Source organism: Rhinoraja longicauda, chromosome 5 (genome assembly GCF_053455715.1).
Source record: "Rhinoraja longicauda isolate Sanriku21f chromosome 5, sRhiLon1.1, whole genome shotgun sequence".
In the NCBI taxonomy this organism is placed as follows: Eukaryota; Metazoa; Chordata; class Chondrichthyes; order Rajiformes; family Arhynchobatidae; genus Rhinoraja; species Rhinoraja longicauda.
The window spans coordinates 21,121,776-21,136,184 of record NC_135957.1 but is presented as its reverse complement, the minus strand read 5'-3'; the positions used below and the strand labels follow the sequence as shown (position 1 = coordinate 21,136,184).

The following is a 14,409-nucleotide window of genomic DNA, read 5'->3' as shown; positions in this document are numbered from 1 at the left end:
CAAAAAGTGCTGGAGTAATTCAGCAGGTCAAGCACCATCTCTGGAGAACATGAAGGTGATAATTTGGGTCGGGGCCCTTCTTCAGACTGATTGCAATAGGGGAGAAAAAGTTGGGAGAGAGGTGGAGCAGGACAAGTGATAGCGGTGACACAGCGGTAGAGTCACGACCTTACAGCACCAGCGACCCGGGTTCAATCCTGACTACGGGTGCTGTCTGTATAGAGTTTGTACGTTCTCCTTGTGACCAGCATGGATTTGCTCCGTGTGCTCCGGATTTTTCCCATGCTCCAAAGACGTACAGGTTTGTAGGTTAATTGGCTCCAGTAAAATTGTAAATTGTTCCTCGTGTGTGTAGCTTAGTGTTGGTGTGCAAGGATTGCTGGTTGGCACGGACTTGGTGGGCTGAAGGGCCTGTTTCCACTCTGTAATCTCTAAACTGAAGGTGGATAGGGGTGTGGGAGGTTTGATTAGCACATAGTTGGACAAAGGACAAGAGTTGAAAGGCTGTGAGATAAACATGAGAGAAGAGGCATGAAATGTGAAGCCAGAGGAAGGTGTATCGGGGAAAGGGGGGTCGGGAGTGTGTTGGAGAAATAGACACGGATATAAGTGGGGCACCGTGAGGTCACAGGCAAACTAAAGGGACTGCACAATTATGATTGGTAGCTTCCAACCAATGGTATAAACATGGAATTCTACAACTTTACATGTATAACTAACAAACACCTCTCTCTCTCTCTCTCCCCCTCCTCCCCCCCCCCCCCCCCCCCACACCCCACACCACCTATTCCCTGTAACCCCAAAGTTCTCGGTTCATACGAACGTACGAAATAAGAGCAAGATTAGGTGATACAGTGCCAGAGCATGCCCTGCCATTCATAAATATCACAGCCAATTGTATACGTTGACCACGTTCCTGCCCAACCATCATAATCCTTGATACTGTTATGTATAAATATCTTTACTCTGCCTTAAATATACTTGGTTTATTATTGTCACATGTACCAAGATACAGTGAAAAACCTTACATACTGTCCAGAAAAATCATACCACACATAGATACATCAAGGGAATGCAAGAGAGAGATAGAAACTGAATGTAGACTATAATGTTCCAGAGAAAGTGCAGATAAAAAAAGTGCAAGGGCTTTTCGGCCAACTCATGTATGCTGCTTGTTCATGTAAGGAAGCAAAAGGTCTAAAGTTTAATAGATTGAAAAATCTTTTGAGAGGTATCCACATTAACTCCATCTACACTTCACGTTATCTTGGGAAGGCATCCAACAAAAATCGGGGACTATTTTCACCCTGGTCATTTCTTCCTCTACCGTCAGATGAAAAAATACAAAAGCTTGAGCACATACTCTGAAATTCACAAACAGCTTTTTCCCTGCTTTTATCAGATTAGAAACATAGAACATAGAAAAATAGGCCCTTCGAGCCTGCACCACCATTCAATATGATCATGGCTGATAATCATCCTGCTTTTTCCCCATATCCCTTGATTCCCTTAGCCCTAAGAGCTAAATCTAACACTCTCTAGAAAACATCCAGTGAATTGGTCTCCTCGGCCTTCTGTGGCAGAGAATTCCAGATTTCAAACCTTTTGGATGATTTTTTTTTTCCTCATCTCATCCCAAATGGCTTACCCCTTATTCTTAAACTGTGACCCCTGGTGCTGGACTCCCCCAACATTGGGAACATTTTTTCCTGCATCTAGCCCGTCCAATCCTTGCAGAATTTTATATGTTTTTATAAGATCCCCTCTCATCCTTCTAATTTCCAGTGAGTACAAGCCCAGTCGACCCATTCTTTCATTATTTGTCAGACCCGCCATCCCGGGAATTAACCTGGTGAACCTACGCTGCACTACCTCAATAACAATAATGCCCTTCCTCAAATTAGAAGACCAAAATTGGACACAGTACTCCAGGTGTCGTCTCACCAGTGCCCTGTACAACTGCAGTACGATCTCCTTGCTCCTAAACTCAAATCCTCTCGCAATGAAGGCCAACATGCCATTAGCTTTCTACACTGCCTGCTGTACCTGCATGCTTACCTTCAGTGACTGATGTACAAGCACACCCAGGTCTCATTGCACCTCCCCTTTTCCTAATATGACACCATTCAGATAGTAATCTGCCTTCCTGTTCTTGCCACTAATGTGGATAACATAACATTTATCTACATTATTATACTGCATCGGCCATGCATCTGCCCACTCATCCAACCTATCCAAGTCACCCTGCAGCCTCATAGCATCCTCCTCGCAGCTCACACTGCCACTCAGCTTTGTGTTATCCGTAAACTTGGAGATGTTATATTTAATTCCTTTGTCTAAATTGTTAATATATATTGTAAATAACTGGGGTCCCAGCACCGAGCCTTGCGGCACCCCACTAGTTACTGCCTGCCAATCTGAAAAGGAGCAGTTAATTCCTACTCTTTGCTTCCTGAATGCCAACCAGTTCTCTATCCATGTCAATACCCTATCCCCAATACCATGTGCTCTAATTTTGCACACTAATCTCTTGTGTGGGACTTTTTCAAAGGCTTTTTGAAAGTCCAGATACATTACATCCACTGGCTCTCCCTTATCCATTCTACTTGTTACATGCTCAAAAAATTCCAGAAGATTAGTCAAACATGATTTCCCCTTCATAGATCCATGCTGACTTAGACCAATCCTGTCACAGCTTTCCAAATGTGCTGCTATTACATCTTTAATAATCGACTCAAGGCAACAACCACTCTCTCAATTTCAGCAAAACATAGAAGATTGTGATTGACTTCACAAAGCGGAGCAGTACACACACCCATTCATCTATACATTTATGGCACCAAAGTAGAGATGGTCTGAAATCTGCACTGTGGACAGCTTGATCATGTAATCATGTCTTTTCTTTGACTGGATTGCACGCAGACAAAAAGCTTTTCACGTGTGCCTTGGTGCATGTGACAATGGAGTGAATCAGAGCTGTCGTAGAAAGAGGTCAAGTAATGTCACATGGCATTGAGCATGGGTCTCAAATGCGATGAGAGTAGAAATTAAAGAAACACCAGATAATTTGAATGTGCCTCTCATGTCCTTGAACGTAGTGGGAGCAGTGTGAAGAACCTGCAAACGTCCCTTAATCTGGATGAGATAACCGCATGACCATTTCAATTTACAGCAAGATGCTTTCAGTATAAGCCTTATCATTCTCATGTTGTTTTTAAGAAGGAAATAATATTAAAATTATTAGAATTATCCTGAGTTTCATGTACATGTGAACTTGAGAAGCAGGAGCAGAAGAAGGCTGGATAGCCTTCTTGCTTGTTCCATCATTCATTAAGGCTGATTGGCCTTTGTTTTAATTATGTTGCAACTGAGATTTTCCTCTATACTTTTTGTGATAATTATGACTTTCCCTACTCGTTTTCTCCATTCATCTGTGCAGAGGAAGTTACCCATATGTCCTCTGATTTTCCCAGATTGTTGTTCTTCGTGTGCAATAACGAGAATAAACAGATTATTTAACAGCAAGGAACAGCATTAGGAATGGGAGATGTGGGCCATCTCTCTCTCCAGTTCTCTTTGGTTGTTGAGCAGTTCTATTCCTGCTAAGGCTGTAACCAGTTAAACCAGGGCAAACAGGACATCAAACTTGATCTTCATAATTTGGATGGTTTGGCCCTTGTGGAAACTGAACTGCAGGGGGATATGACCAATTTTACTTCTGCCAAGAATGCTCAAGCAGTTTCTAATATGCTTCCTTTCCTTTGCAGCTGTGCGTATGTTGGACAGGACTACAGTGTTCAAAAAAATGTTGGAAAGATCTCCTTGGATCAACTTGACAGTGTGGGTTTCTTGCTTCTATTTTATAAATTCTTCCTATGCGTGATAGTGCTTTAAAATTTCACAAATGCCTTGCGATTTATACCTATAATGGTGTACATCGAAACCATTTAAAATGAAAGATTGAGTCATAAAATAGACATGCTGTATTTACGCAGAAATAGGTTCAATTCAAACAGTAAGTGTAAATGAAATGTTATTTGTTGCAGCTGGCTACAAAATCGTATCCTCCCTGCATGCGGCAGTTGCACAAGGCCATACGGGACAACCATCACCTCCGACATGGTGGGCGCATGCAATTTGGACTCTATCTCAAGGGACTAGGACTCACCCTAGAGCAGGCCTTGCAGTTTTGGAAGTCAGAATTTATAAAAGGAAAAGTGGAACCAGATAAGGTAATTCATCAACAAATCCCTTTGCTGGATTGAATCATCATCAGAACACATAATCCTGATATTAATAATTGTACGATAATTGTTGCTTATTGCAGTAATCAAGTCTTTACAATTGCAATCTGATATGTCTGTTTTCCTGCAAAAAGTTAGATCTTGACAGGAAAAAAAATTAAATTTTTATGATTGGCCTTTGTATCAAGGGCAAGTATCTGAAATTGGAGTGGATGCGGTCTTCGAGTTCAATTTAATCGTACTAAGAACAGATAATATTTCTGTGCCCTGTTCGCAATAGTTGCAGAAGTCAGCTGTACATACTAAGTAATTGCTACAGAAGAAAATAAAAGTAAGAAAATAATAAAGAAGATATCAAGTTTTAAAAATTCAGGCTGGTTTGATGACAGATTCATGCATTATCTGGCTCGGATATCATTATACTCCAACCAACTGCTGTGGCCCTTTGAGTGAACTGGTAATCATACCACTTTGCTTTTGACCATGCCACCAGTGATCTGATGAAAGTAAATTTCAATTCTGTACATATTATTGTTAAAATAATTTAACATTGATATATAGGGGAATTGAAAGTTACTCTCCTTATCCACCCGGCATTGCCCCATCCCAGCTGCGCACACCTTTTTTCCACTCCCCATCAGTTCCCCTTCCCCACCACCTCCACCCGCTCATCTACCACCCCATCCTTACCACAGGCCCCCATTTTCCTCTCCTTTCCCCCCCACCTCCTCACATTCCCTACCACCCGTCATTCCTCCCTCTGGTTCTACACTTCACCCCCCCCCCCAAAAAAACTTTCTTCCTTATCATATTCTACTATTTGTATCCTTTTGTGGTTTTCACCTCCAGTCTTACAATCTCTCCTGGACTTCATCAGTCTGAAGAAGGGTCATGACCCAAAACGCCACCTGTCCATTTCTTTCCACAGAATGTTACCCGACTCTCAGTTTCTCCAGCATTTTGATTTTTGCTCAATATTCCATCATCTGCAGTTTTTTCTCTTTTAAAATAGTTATCATATACAATATGTAGTTTAGTTTAGTTTAGAGATACAGCGTGGAAACAGGCCCTTTGGCCCACCGAGTTTGCTCCGACCAGCGATCCCCGCACATTAACACTATCCTACACACACGAAGGACAAGTTACACTTACACCAAACCAATTAACTTACAAGCCTGTACGTCTTTGGGATGTGGGAAGAAAGCGAAGATCTCAGAGAAAACCCACACGGTCACGGGGAGAACATACAAACTCCATACAGACAGCACCCGTAGTCAGGATTGAACCCGGGTCTCCGGTGCTGCAAGCGCTGTAAGACAGCAACTCTATCCCTGTGCCACCGTGACTGCCCAAATGTACTATATAATGGAATGGTACATCTCAAAAGAAGGTCATTCAGCTCTTTATTTTTATTGCCAACTCTTTGAAAGGACAATTCAGCGAGTGCTTGTCCTAGGTTCTGCATTAATATCTCCAAACTAAATCTAAACTAAAAAATGAGACAATAAATTTGTCTGGAGAAAGGGATAAGTTTCTTGAAAAATCGTATCTGTAGCGTGGAAGTACTAATGAAACGGTACAAATCTTCAATAATTTAATTCATAGATTGCAATGTATGGATACAATATGCTTTGAACATTATGTAGATGCAAGTGAATAAAGGTCTTGGAATCTCTAATCTTAATAAATGTAGAGAGCTATGCAGAGCTATGCAGACAGTTCATTTGTTACTCTAGTTAGAAAAATGCTAATACCAGAACACAAGATAATCGGAACAGGAGTCGGTCACCAGGCCCCTAAAGCCCATTTCTTCCTTTCTGTATGATTATGGCTGCATTAATTTACCTATTTCATTTTTGAATGTCATGTACGTTAAGATAATGCATCCTGGATACATGTTCAAAATGCTACTATTAAATTATTTTCTATTTGTGCAAGATAAATAAATCAGATGGAAAAATACTTCTGGCCCAGAATTGTTCCAAAATGCTGTATCACCCACTAAACTCGGTCTTACTTAGAGTGGATCATCAGGCAAGAACTTACTGAAGCCTAATTATTGAAGGTCGTCACAATCCAAGGTCTCCTGATCGCAAATCCCACCGAAATGATTTGATAAACTGTGAAGAAACAATCACAGGCTGGAACTGTCTGTCAAAGCTATCACATAGCTTGAACGTTTAGATATTTTTCAAATCAATGCCTACTCGTTAAATTTCTATTTCTAGTCCTCCCAATCTGTCAAACTGGTAATCTCTCATTAGTGTTGTTCTGTACTGCTTTTAATATTTGACAGACTTCCAGCGCACCTGGAATTTAATGATCCTTTTAATGCTTTTGGAAATATGCTTTTTGAAGGCAGCACAGCACCAGAGACCAGGGTTCCATCCTGACTATGGGTGCTGTCTGTACAGAGTTTGTACGTTTTCCCTGTGACCATGTGGGTTTTCTCCAGGTGCTCCTGTTACCCCCCACATTCCAAAGACGTGCAGGGTAATTGGCTTCTGTAAATTGCCCTTAGATTGTAGAATGGGAAAGTGGGATAACAGAACTAGTGATCGGGTGATCGATGGCTGGCGTGGACCCTTTGGACCTAAGGGCCTGTTTCCACATTGTATCTCCAAACTAAATCTAAACTAAAAAATGAGACAATAAATTTGTCTGGAGAAAGGGATAACTTTCATGAAAAATTGTATCTGTAGCATGGGAGTACTAATGAAAGAGTACAAATCTTCAATAATTTAATTCATAGATTGCAATGTATGGATACACATTATGTTGATGCAAGTGAGTAAAGGACTTGGAACCTCTAATCTTGATAAATGTAGAGAGCTATGTAGATAGTTCATTTGTTGCTCTAGTTAGAAAAATGCTGATACAAGAATACAAGATAATCGGAACAGGAGTCCGTCACCAGGCCCCTAAAGCCCATTCTATCTTTCTGTATGATCATGGCTGATCTAATCCAGGTCTCAACACCCTCTCTTTGTCAAGTCCCCTCAATTCACCGATCTTCCAAAAATGTATCTATTTCCACATAAATATTTCAAATACTCCACAAATCTTAGGCAAATAATTCCAGAGATTCACCACCGTCTGCAAGAAAGAAAATCCACGTAACTTGATTTTAATTATTCTGTCCTCTTGTACTAAGTGTATCCCGGTGTTATGCGAACCATGGCCCATGGTTTAAAATTCGCCCATGTGTAAAAACCTCAATATTCACTCCGTCATGCTTAGGATCTTGTATGTTTCAATAAGATTATGCCTCATTCCTCCAAACACCAAAGAATATAGACCCAACCTGGTGACCTCTTCTTGATTGTTAAATTTGCCTCTAATGCCAACAATCCTTTAATAGATAACGGAGTTTAAATTATGTTCAATACTCCAGGTGTGGCCTCACCAATGCCCTGTACAGTTGTAACAAGCTTTGTAGGAAAAAAAACTCCAGATGCTGGTTTAAATCAAAGGTAGACACTGTAAATTAATACTTCACAAACTCTTAAAGCGTACAACATCTTTTAATGATAGCACAGCGTATTACATACATCTTCAAGCACTGGCTACGTTCCTCTACTGAACTGTACCCAGGAAGGGAAGGCGTTATGATTGATGTTAACTAGGCGGGGTTAATGGTACTGAGGTAACTATGTTATTGGTTGCATATAAACCATCTACATCCTTCCCCCTAGAAAATTAAACAGATTGTTGTCACAACAACAGGATTAATAACAGAATTAAGCAAAATCGCCATAGCGCACAGGTGGCTTACTAATCCGGCCCGAGCGCGTACGAATGTCTCCCCCTCCCCCCGAAAGAGCAGAAGAAACCGGAGGACACGAGGCAGCAGGGGAACCAGGGAAGGGAGGTGCGGTGGTAGAACCGGGAGAGTGGGAACCGGCAACAGGGGACCCGCGCAGAGGGGAACCGGGCGCGCGATATGGGGACCGAAGCATACAAGGAACGCTGGCCGGGACGGCAGCCGGCTGCTGGTATGAGAGCGGCGGGGCATAGGGTCCCGGGGGCTGCGGCTTTGGCTCATTAACCGCAAGCAGGTGTTGTCGGCTTCTTCGGTAGATGGTGCCCTCATGGTCCACCAGGTACGAACGAGGTGAGTCGGCCACCCCAACCACGGTGGCCAGACGGGAGTGACCGCCGGCGGTCTGCAACCGAACAACCTGTCCAGGCAAAAGAGGATCGAGTGGTCTGCACGACCGATCGTGGGAACGCCGCTGGCTGTCATGCTTCTCTTGAATACGCCTCTGCACGGAGGCAGGCTCCAGCACCCGAGGTTGCAGCTGGCGCTGGGCAATCGGGATAGTAGATCTGGTATTCCTTGACATCAGACGCTGAGCAGGTGACCCCATGGCCGGATCCCTGGAAACATTCCTGAGGTTTAGGAGATCCAAGTACAAATCAGTGTTGGAAAGTCTCGCCTGTTCCATCAGATGCTTGGCGCTGCGGACGGCCCGTTCTGCAAGTCCGTTGCTCTGTGGGTACTCAGGGCTGCTGGTGAAATGCACAAAATTCCACTTGTCCGCAAAACTTTTGAATTCTCGGCTGGTAAACTGCCTGCCGTTGTCAGTCTGCAGCCTGACAGGGGACCCAAAAGTGGAGAAGTGTTTCCGCAGCTTTCGGATCACCATCTCCGACGTGAGGGATGTCAGTAAATCCACCTCGAACCAGTTTGAGTATGAGTCGACCAGGACAAGGTAGTGGTTACCACGCCACTCGAAGATGTCAGCAGCCAACGAGGACCAGGCCAAGGCAGGGGCAGGCTGTTGCAGCAGGGGCTGTCGCTGCTGGTGTGGAGCAAGACTGTTGCACGTGGAGCAGGCAGAAACTCGGTCTCGGATATATTTGGCCATTCCGGGCCAGTAGAATTGGCACTGAGCGTGGGCGAGTGTTGCATCGACCCCAGGGTGTCCGCTATGGGCTGCGCAATAGTAAGAGTCAAACAGGGAGGACGGGACCACAACTTTATGTCCCTTGACGATGACGCCATTCTGGAGCACCAATTCGTCGCGGACCAGGAAGAAAGGCTGTGTTTCAGATGGCGCAGCGGAGCGCTTTGTTGGCCACCCTGCTTTAATCACCGTGGCAAGCCGCTGCAAAACTGGATCGGCAGCGGTGTGCTCGGCCAACACCTGTAGCTGCTTGGTGGGAATGAAATTAACGCCCAGTACAAGCAAGTCCTCTGTTTCGTAGGGGTGGCGATCACAGGAGGTCCGCGGGGCGCGCGATAGGGTGTCCGCAATGTGCATCTCGGTGCCCTTCTTGTAGATGATGTCGAATTCGAAACGCTGGAGCTGTAGCATCATACGCTGCAGCCTGGCGGGGGCAGCGTGAATTGGCTTGTTTAGGATGGTCACCAGTGGCTGGTGGTCGGTTTCGACCGTAAATCTGCTGCCGAACAGGAAATCTCTGAACTTGGAGCAGGCGAACACCACCGCGAGCAGCTCTTTCTCGATCTGAGCGTACCGCTGCTCGGTGTCCGTCATGGTGCGGGAGGCATAGGAGACAGGATGTAACGATCCATCGACAGACTGAAGGCAAGCCGCACCCAGACCGAACTTGGAAGCGTCACAGGTGACGGTGATGGGGCGACTTACATCGAAGTACCGCAACGTCGGGGTGTCGATCAATTTCGACTTGAGGCAGTCAAAGGCCTGCTGGTGATGTTGGAGCCAGGCCCAGGCAATATCCTTTTTTGTCAATTGCCGCAGGGGAGCACTCAGCTCACTGAGGTTTTGTATAAACTTCCCCAGGTAGTTCACCATGCCTAAGAATCGTTGTAGACCTGGCACGTCGGTGGGGGCTGCCATCTCGGAGATGGCAGCTGCCTTCAAGGGGTCGGGTTTTAGTCCGTTAGAGGTGAAGACGTGTCCCACATACGTGACTTCTGGGACGCGGAACCGGCATTTCTTGGGATTCAGCTTCAGATTGACCTTCCGCGCCCGATCCAGGATGCTGCGGAGGTTCAGGTCGTGCTCCGCAATGTCTTTCCCATAAACCAGGATATCATCCACGATGATGGCACATGGCAGGCCCGAGAATATCTGCTCCATAGTTCGCTGGAACACCTCGCTAGCGGAATTAATGCCGAATGGCATTCGCAGGAACTTGAATCTGCCAAACGGTGTGGCGAAGGTCGTTAGGTCAGAAGACTCTTTGTCCAACGGGATCTGCCAAAACGAGTTCTTAGCGTCTAGGACCGAAAAGATGGTGGCCTGCCCGACCTGAGCCGCCACGTCCTCAACAGACCGCATGGGGTGGTGTGGTCGCCTGATTGCAAGGTTCAAGTCCTTCGGATTGATACACACACGTATTTCATTCTTGTCTTTCTTTATCGTGGCAACCATAGTGGAGACCCAAGCGGTGGGATCGCTAACCGCTTCTAGCACCCCCTTTTCGACCATGTTATTCAGCATCGCCTCGACCCTGTCTTTCATGGCGTGAGACACCCTGTGAGCTGCGCGGGCTACAGGTTGTACGTTTGGGTCAACGGAAATACGATATGTGAGTGGTAACTTTCCCAGGTCATCGTTGAACAGGTCCTGGTATTCCACAACAGGGTTGAACGACAGTTGCACTTTGTGGACCGTGCGGTCGAAGGACACCAGGCCAAGATCTTGGCACGCACGGTTGCCCAGCAGGGTTACACAGTCAGAGTTCAAAACATAGAAAACGAGGTTTCTCGTTGCCTTTTGCAGCACACAAGTTAAAGCAGCCCTCCCCACAGGCCTTAGAATTTCTCCACCATAGGCATGCAACGTAGCGTTGTCAACAACCAGGGGCTCATTATTCCTTATCTTATTGAAAAGATTTATTGACAATACGTTGACCTTCGCACCTGTATCCAGCTTTGCAAGGAAGGACACACCATTGACAGTCAGAGCTACAGAGGGATCAGAGCGTTGGGCGGTTGTGTGTAGGAGGGTAAACACATTCGAATTCTCAGGAGGATTAATTGGATCTGCCTCGTAGGAGTCGACCAGGCTGGGCTGTAAATCGTAACAGCCATCAGATTGCCTCAGCATGTTTAGACTGGGTCTGGAAATCTGTGCCTGTCTCCCACGGGAACGGATCGAGCGACAGGCCGCAGAGAAGTGGTTTAACTTTTTACAAAAGTTACAAAATTTGCCATAAGCAGGGCAGGTAGACAGTCTATGGTGCATGTAGTTACAGTTTGGGCACCTTTTTTGGGGCACTTCACCAGGACCTGGGTTGGCACGCGGCAGAAAAGCATTGTTTACCATCCGAGGCTGGGGTCTCCTACACCCAGCCAGGTTGATAGACTTATTGGCCGAGTCTCGGTGGTCATCTGGCAATACAACGACCTCAGACAATCTGCAGGCATGCATAGCTTTTTCCAACGTTAGATCCGGATCCCTTAGAAGCTCACATCGTAGCTGCTGGTCACGCATGCCAGTTACTAAAATGTCTCTAGTGAGCTGCTCCGTCATGTCACCAAAACGGCACCGCTGGGCGAGATAACGCAAATCAGCAATAAAACATTCAACAGGTTCATCCGGCAACTGTTTTCTTGTAAAGAACCGTGCCCTCTGCAGAATGCGGTTCGAGGGCAGGTCACAAATCTCCCTGAACTTACGTAGCAGGCAAGCGGGGTCACTGGCAGATTCTGCAGGGGTAATCTCCACGTCGTCGTCGCCCAGGACCGCTGGAGCATAGGTGAAAGTTCTGGCTCTCTTCATGGCATCAGGTCCGACAAGGTTGAGTAGGAGGGAGGCTTTAAGGGAGTCAGGATCAGCGCGATGTGCGACGTTGACAAAGTGGGTGAAATCAAACTCAAACGTGTCCCAGCGCTCAGAAATGTCAGCATCAAAGACAAGCTGCGCGGGCTTTCTGCAAGAGGACGCCATGGTCAGAGAGATTAAGCACAAAAAGGCACAAATCAAAAGAAAGAAATAAAACCCGACAGACAGGAGACGCAAGTGTCTTCCACTTCCGACACCATGTAAATTAATACTTCACAAACTCTTAAAGCGTACAACATCTTTTAATGATAGCACAGCGTATTACATACATCTTCAAGCACTGGCTACGTTCCTCTACTGAACTGTACCCAGGAAGGGAAGGCGTTATGATTGATGTTAACTAGGCGGGGTTAATGGTACTGAGGTAACTATGTTATTGGTTGCATATAAACCATCTACAGACACAAAATGCTGGAGTAACTCAGCAGATCAGGCAGCATCTCAGGAGAGAAGGAATGGGTGACGTTTCGGGTCGAGACCCTTCCTCGGACTGTAGGAGTGTCTAACCCATTCCTTCTCTCCTGAGATGCTGCCTGACCCGCTGAGTTACTCCAACATTTTGTGTAACAAGCTTTCCCTATTTCTTAACTCTAACCCATTTACAATAAAGACCAATACACCATTTATTCTCTTAACTAGTTGCTGCATCTGCTCACGAACATTTTGTGATTGAGACATACCACAGACCTCCATTCTGGCCAGGGATTTAAGACATCATTACATGCTTCCATTAAAAAAAATATATGATGAATTAGGGAATATCATTATTATTCGATGTAAGTGTATTCTGTGTAAATGTATCCCGCTTTTATGCAAGGTTGATATTTGTGGCGCTACGACTGTTTAATGGTGGGTTAGGATAAGTGGAAGACCGGATGCGAGTGTTTAGCATTTGTTTGAGTGAATTGATTGTCTGTGGTTTCATTTATTTAGTAGATACTGGCAGCATATATGATGAGAGCAGGTATTGAGAGGGGTGGCTCTGGGATGCCGGAGACAACTGTTGAGCCTTCCCAAGGTGTCGTGGTCCTAACTCAATGAAGCACCAGTGAAGAGAGGTGCCCACTTGATAACTTCAATGATATACTTGCATCTACATGATCAGTTTGGATGTGCTTGTTAATATGTAGGTAACTTATTATTCCATATGGAGTTAGTTATTGTCCTTAGCACAAGTCTGTGTTTATTCACAAAATGCTGGAGTAACTCAGCAGGTCAGGCAGCATTTCAGGAGAGAAGGAATGGGCGACGTTTCGGGTCGAGACCGTTCTTCAGACTGAGTGATCAGTTTAGATAGCACTTTGGCTTTGGGCTTGGTTGGCTTGGTTGAGCGCTGATTCTGGTGTTATAGCACAAGTACTTTGAGTTTTAATTGCAAATGTATCAAGCAAGCCAAATTTCAAATTTGTGCCAGTTAACCGCTCTTAGACAGCCTGGAAGCCATTCAGTTGATGGGCCAATTTAGAATGAGATAGAAGTGTTGCTATTCTGATGCATCTTTCCTGGTGGGACTGGACTTGACATAAAACCTTACCTTTTAAGGCTGTGGGGACACAATTAGCTAGCATGCTATACTTATGACAGTACAGACTAGGAGAATCAGTCATAAACTGGAACCTAAATACACACTTTCATCAATCAACTTTTCAGAATTTACTTGACATAAAAAAAATGTGTTCCGAGCACATTAATTAGAGTGAAAACCAGTGTGGTCCCAACATAATAACAGCACTGCACAAATAGGCAATGTGTGGCTTGTTAAGTAGCATCAAGTGCTATGTGGCAGCCGATCAATGATTCCTAACTTTGACCAGCAAATGGGGCTGCGGAATTGGACATGTGGCCGATTATTAGCTTTGAAACAGTCTGGCAAGGCACTCAGTTGATGGGCCAATTTAGAATCTGGTACAAAAGGCTGGCCTTGCCAGTTCCGTCCACATAAATAAGGGAAAACTTGATAGAGGATACGAAAGGAGCGGCCCTGACCTGAGCACAAATAAATAAAGAGCTCATGCCTGCATTTGTCCAGGCCTTGTTACATGCTGCTATGGACTGCATCATTTTCTGAGATGTGAATGAAACCGAACACTGAGGAGTCAGCAAGCATTCCCATTTATGACTCTATGATGGGTGGAAAATCATCAACATGGCACAGTGAGGCTGAGGACAACATCCCAAAGACCTCTCTGCATCAGTATCCTGGAGGTGTGATGATGGACCTCCCAAAGACCTACATTGTCTTCTGTGCTTTTGGGCCAATGTACAATCAAGCACACCCATAGAATTCGGATAGCTTCCCTGGCCCTCACCTTTCATCCCATCAGCTCCCACATCCAACGCATCTTTCTCTGCAATTTTCCGCCATCTTCAACGTTACCCCACCA

General features: G+C 45.2%; 1 protein-coding gene across 1 annotated transcript in view; it reads left to right on the top strand.

Annotated features, from left to right (window-relative positions):
• The window catches only part of prim2 (DNA primase subunit 2), a 216,266-nt gene that overhangs the window by 144,191 nt on the left and 57,666 nt on the right, over nucleotides 1–14,409 (top strand). Inside the window, exons 8-9 of the mRNA XM_078400014.1 lie at nucleotides 3,768–3,840; nucleotides 4,047–4,232. Of these exons, the coding sequence (XP_078256140.1) occupies nucleotides 3,768–3,840; nucleotides 4,047–4,232 (259 nt within the window). The remainder of the gene's footprint in view (nucleotides 1–3,767; nucleotides 3,841–4,046; nucleotides 4,233–14,409) is intronic.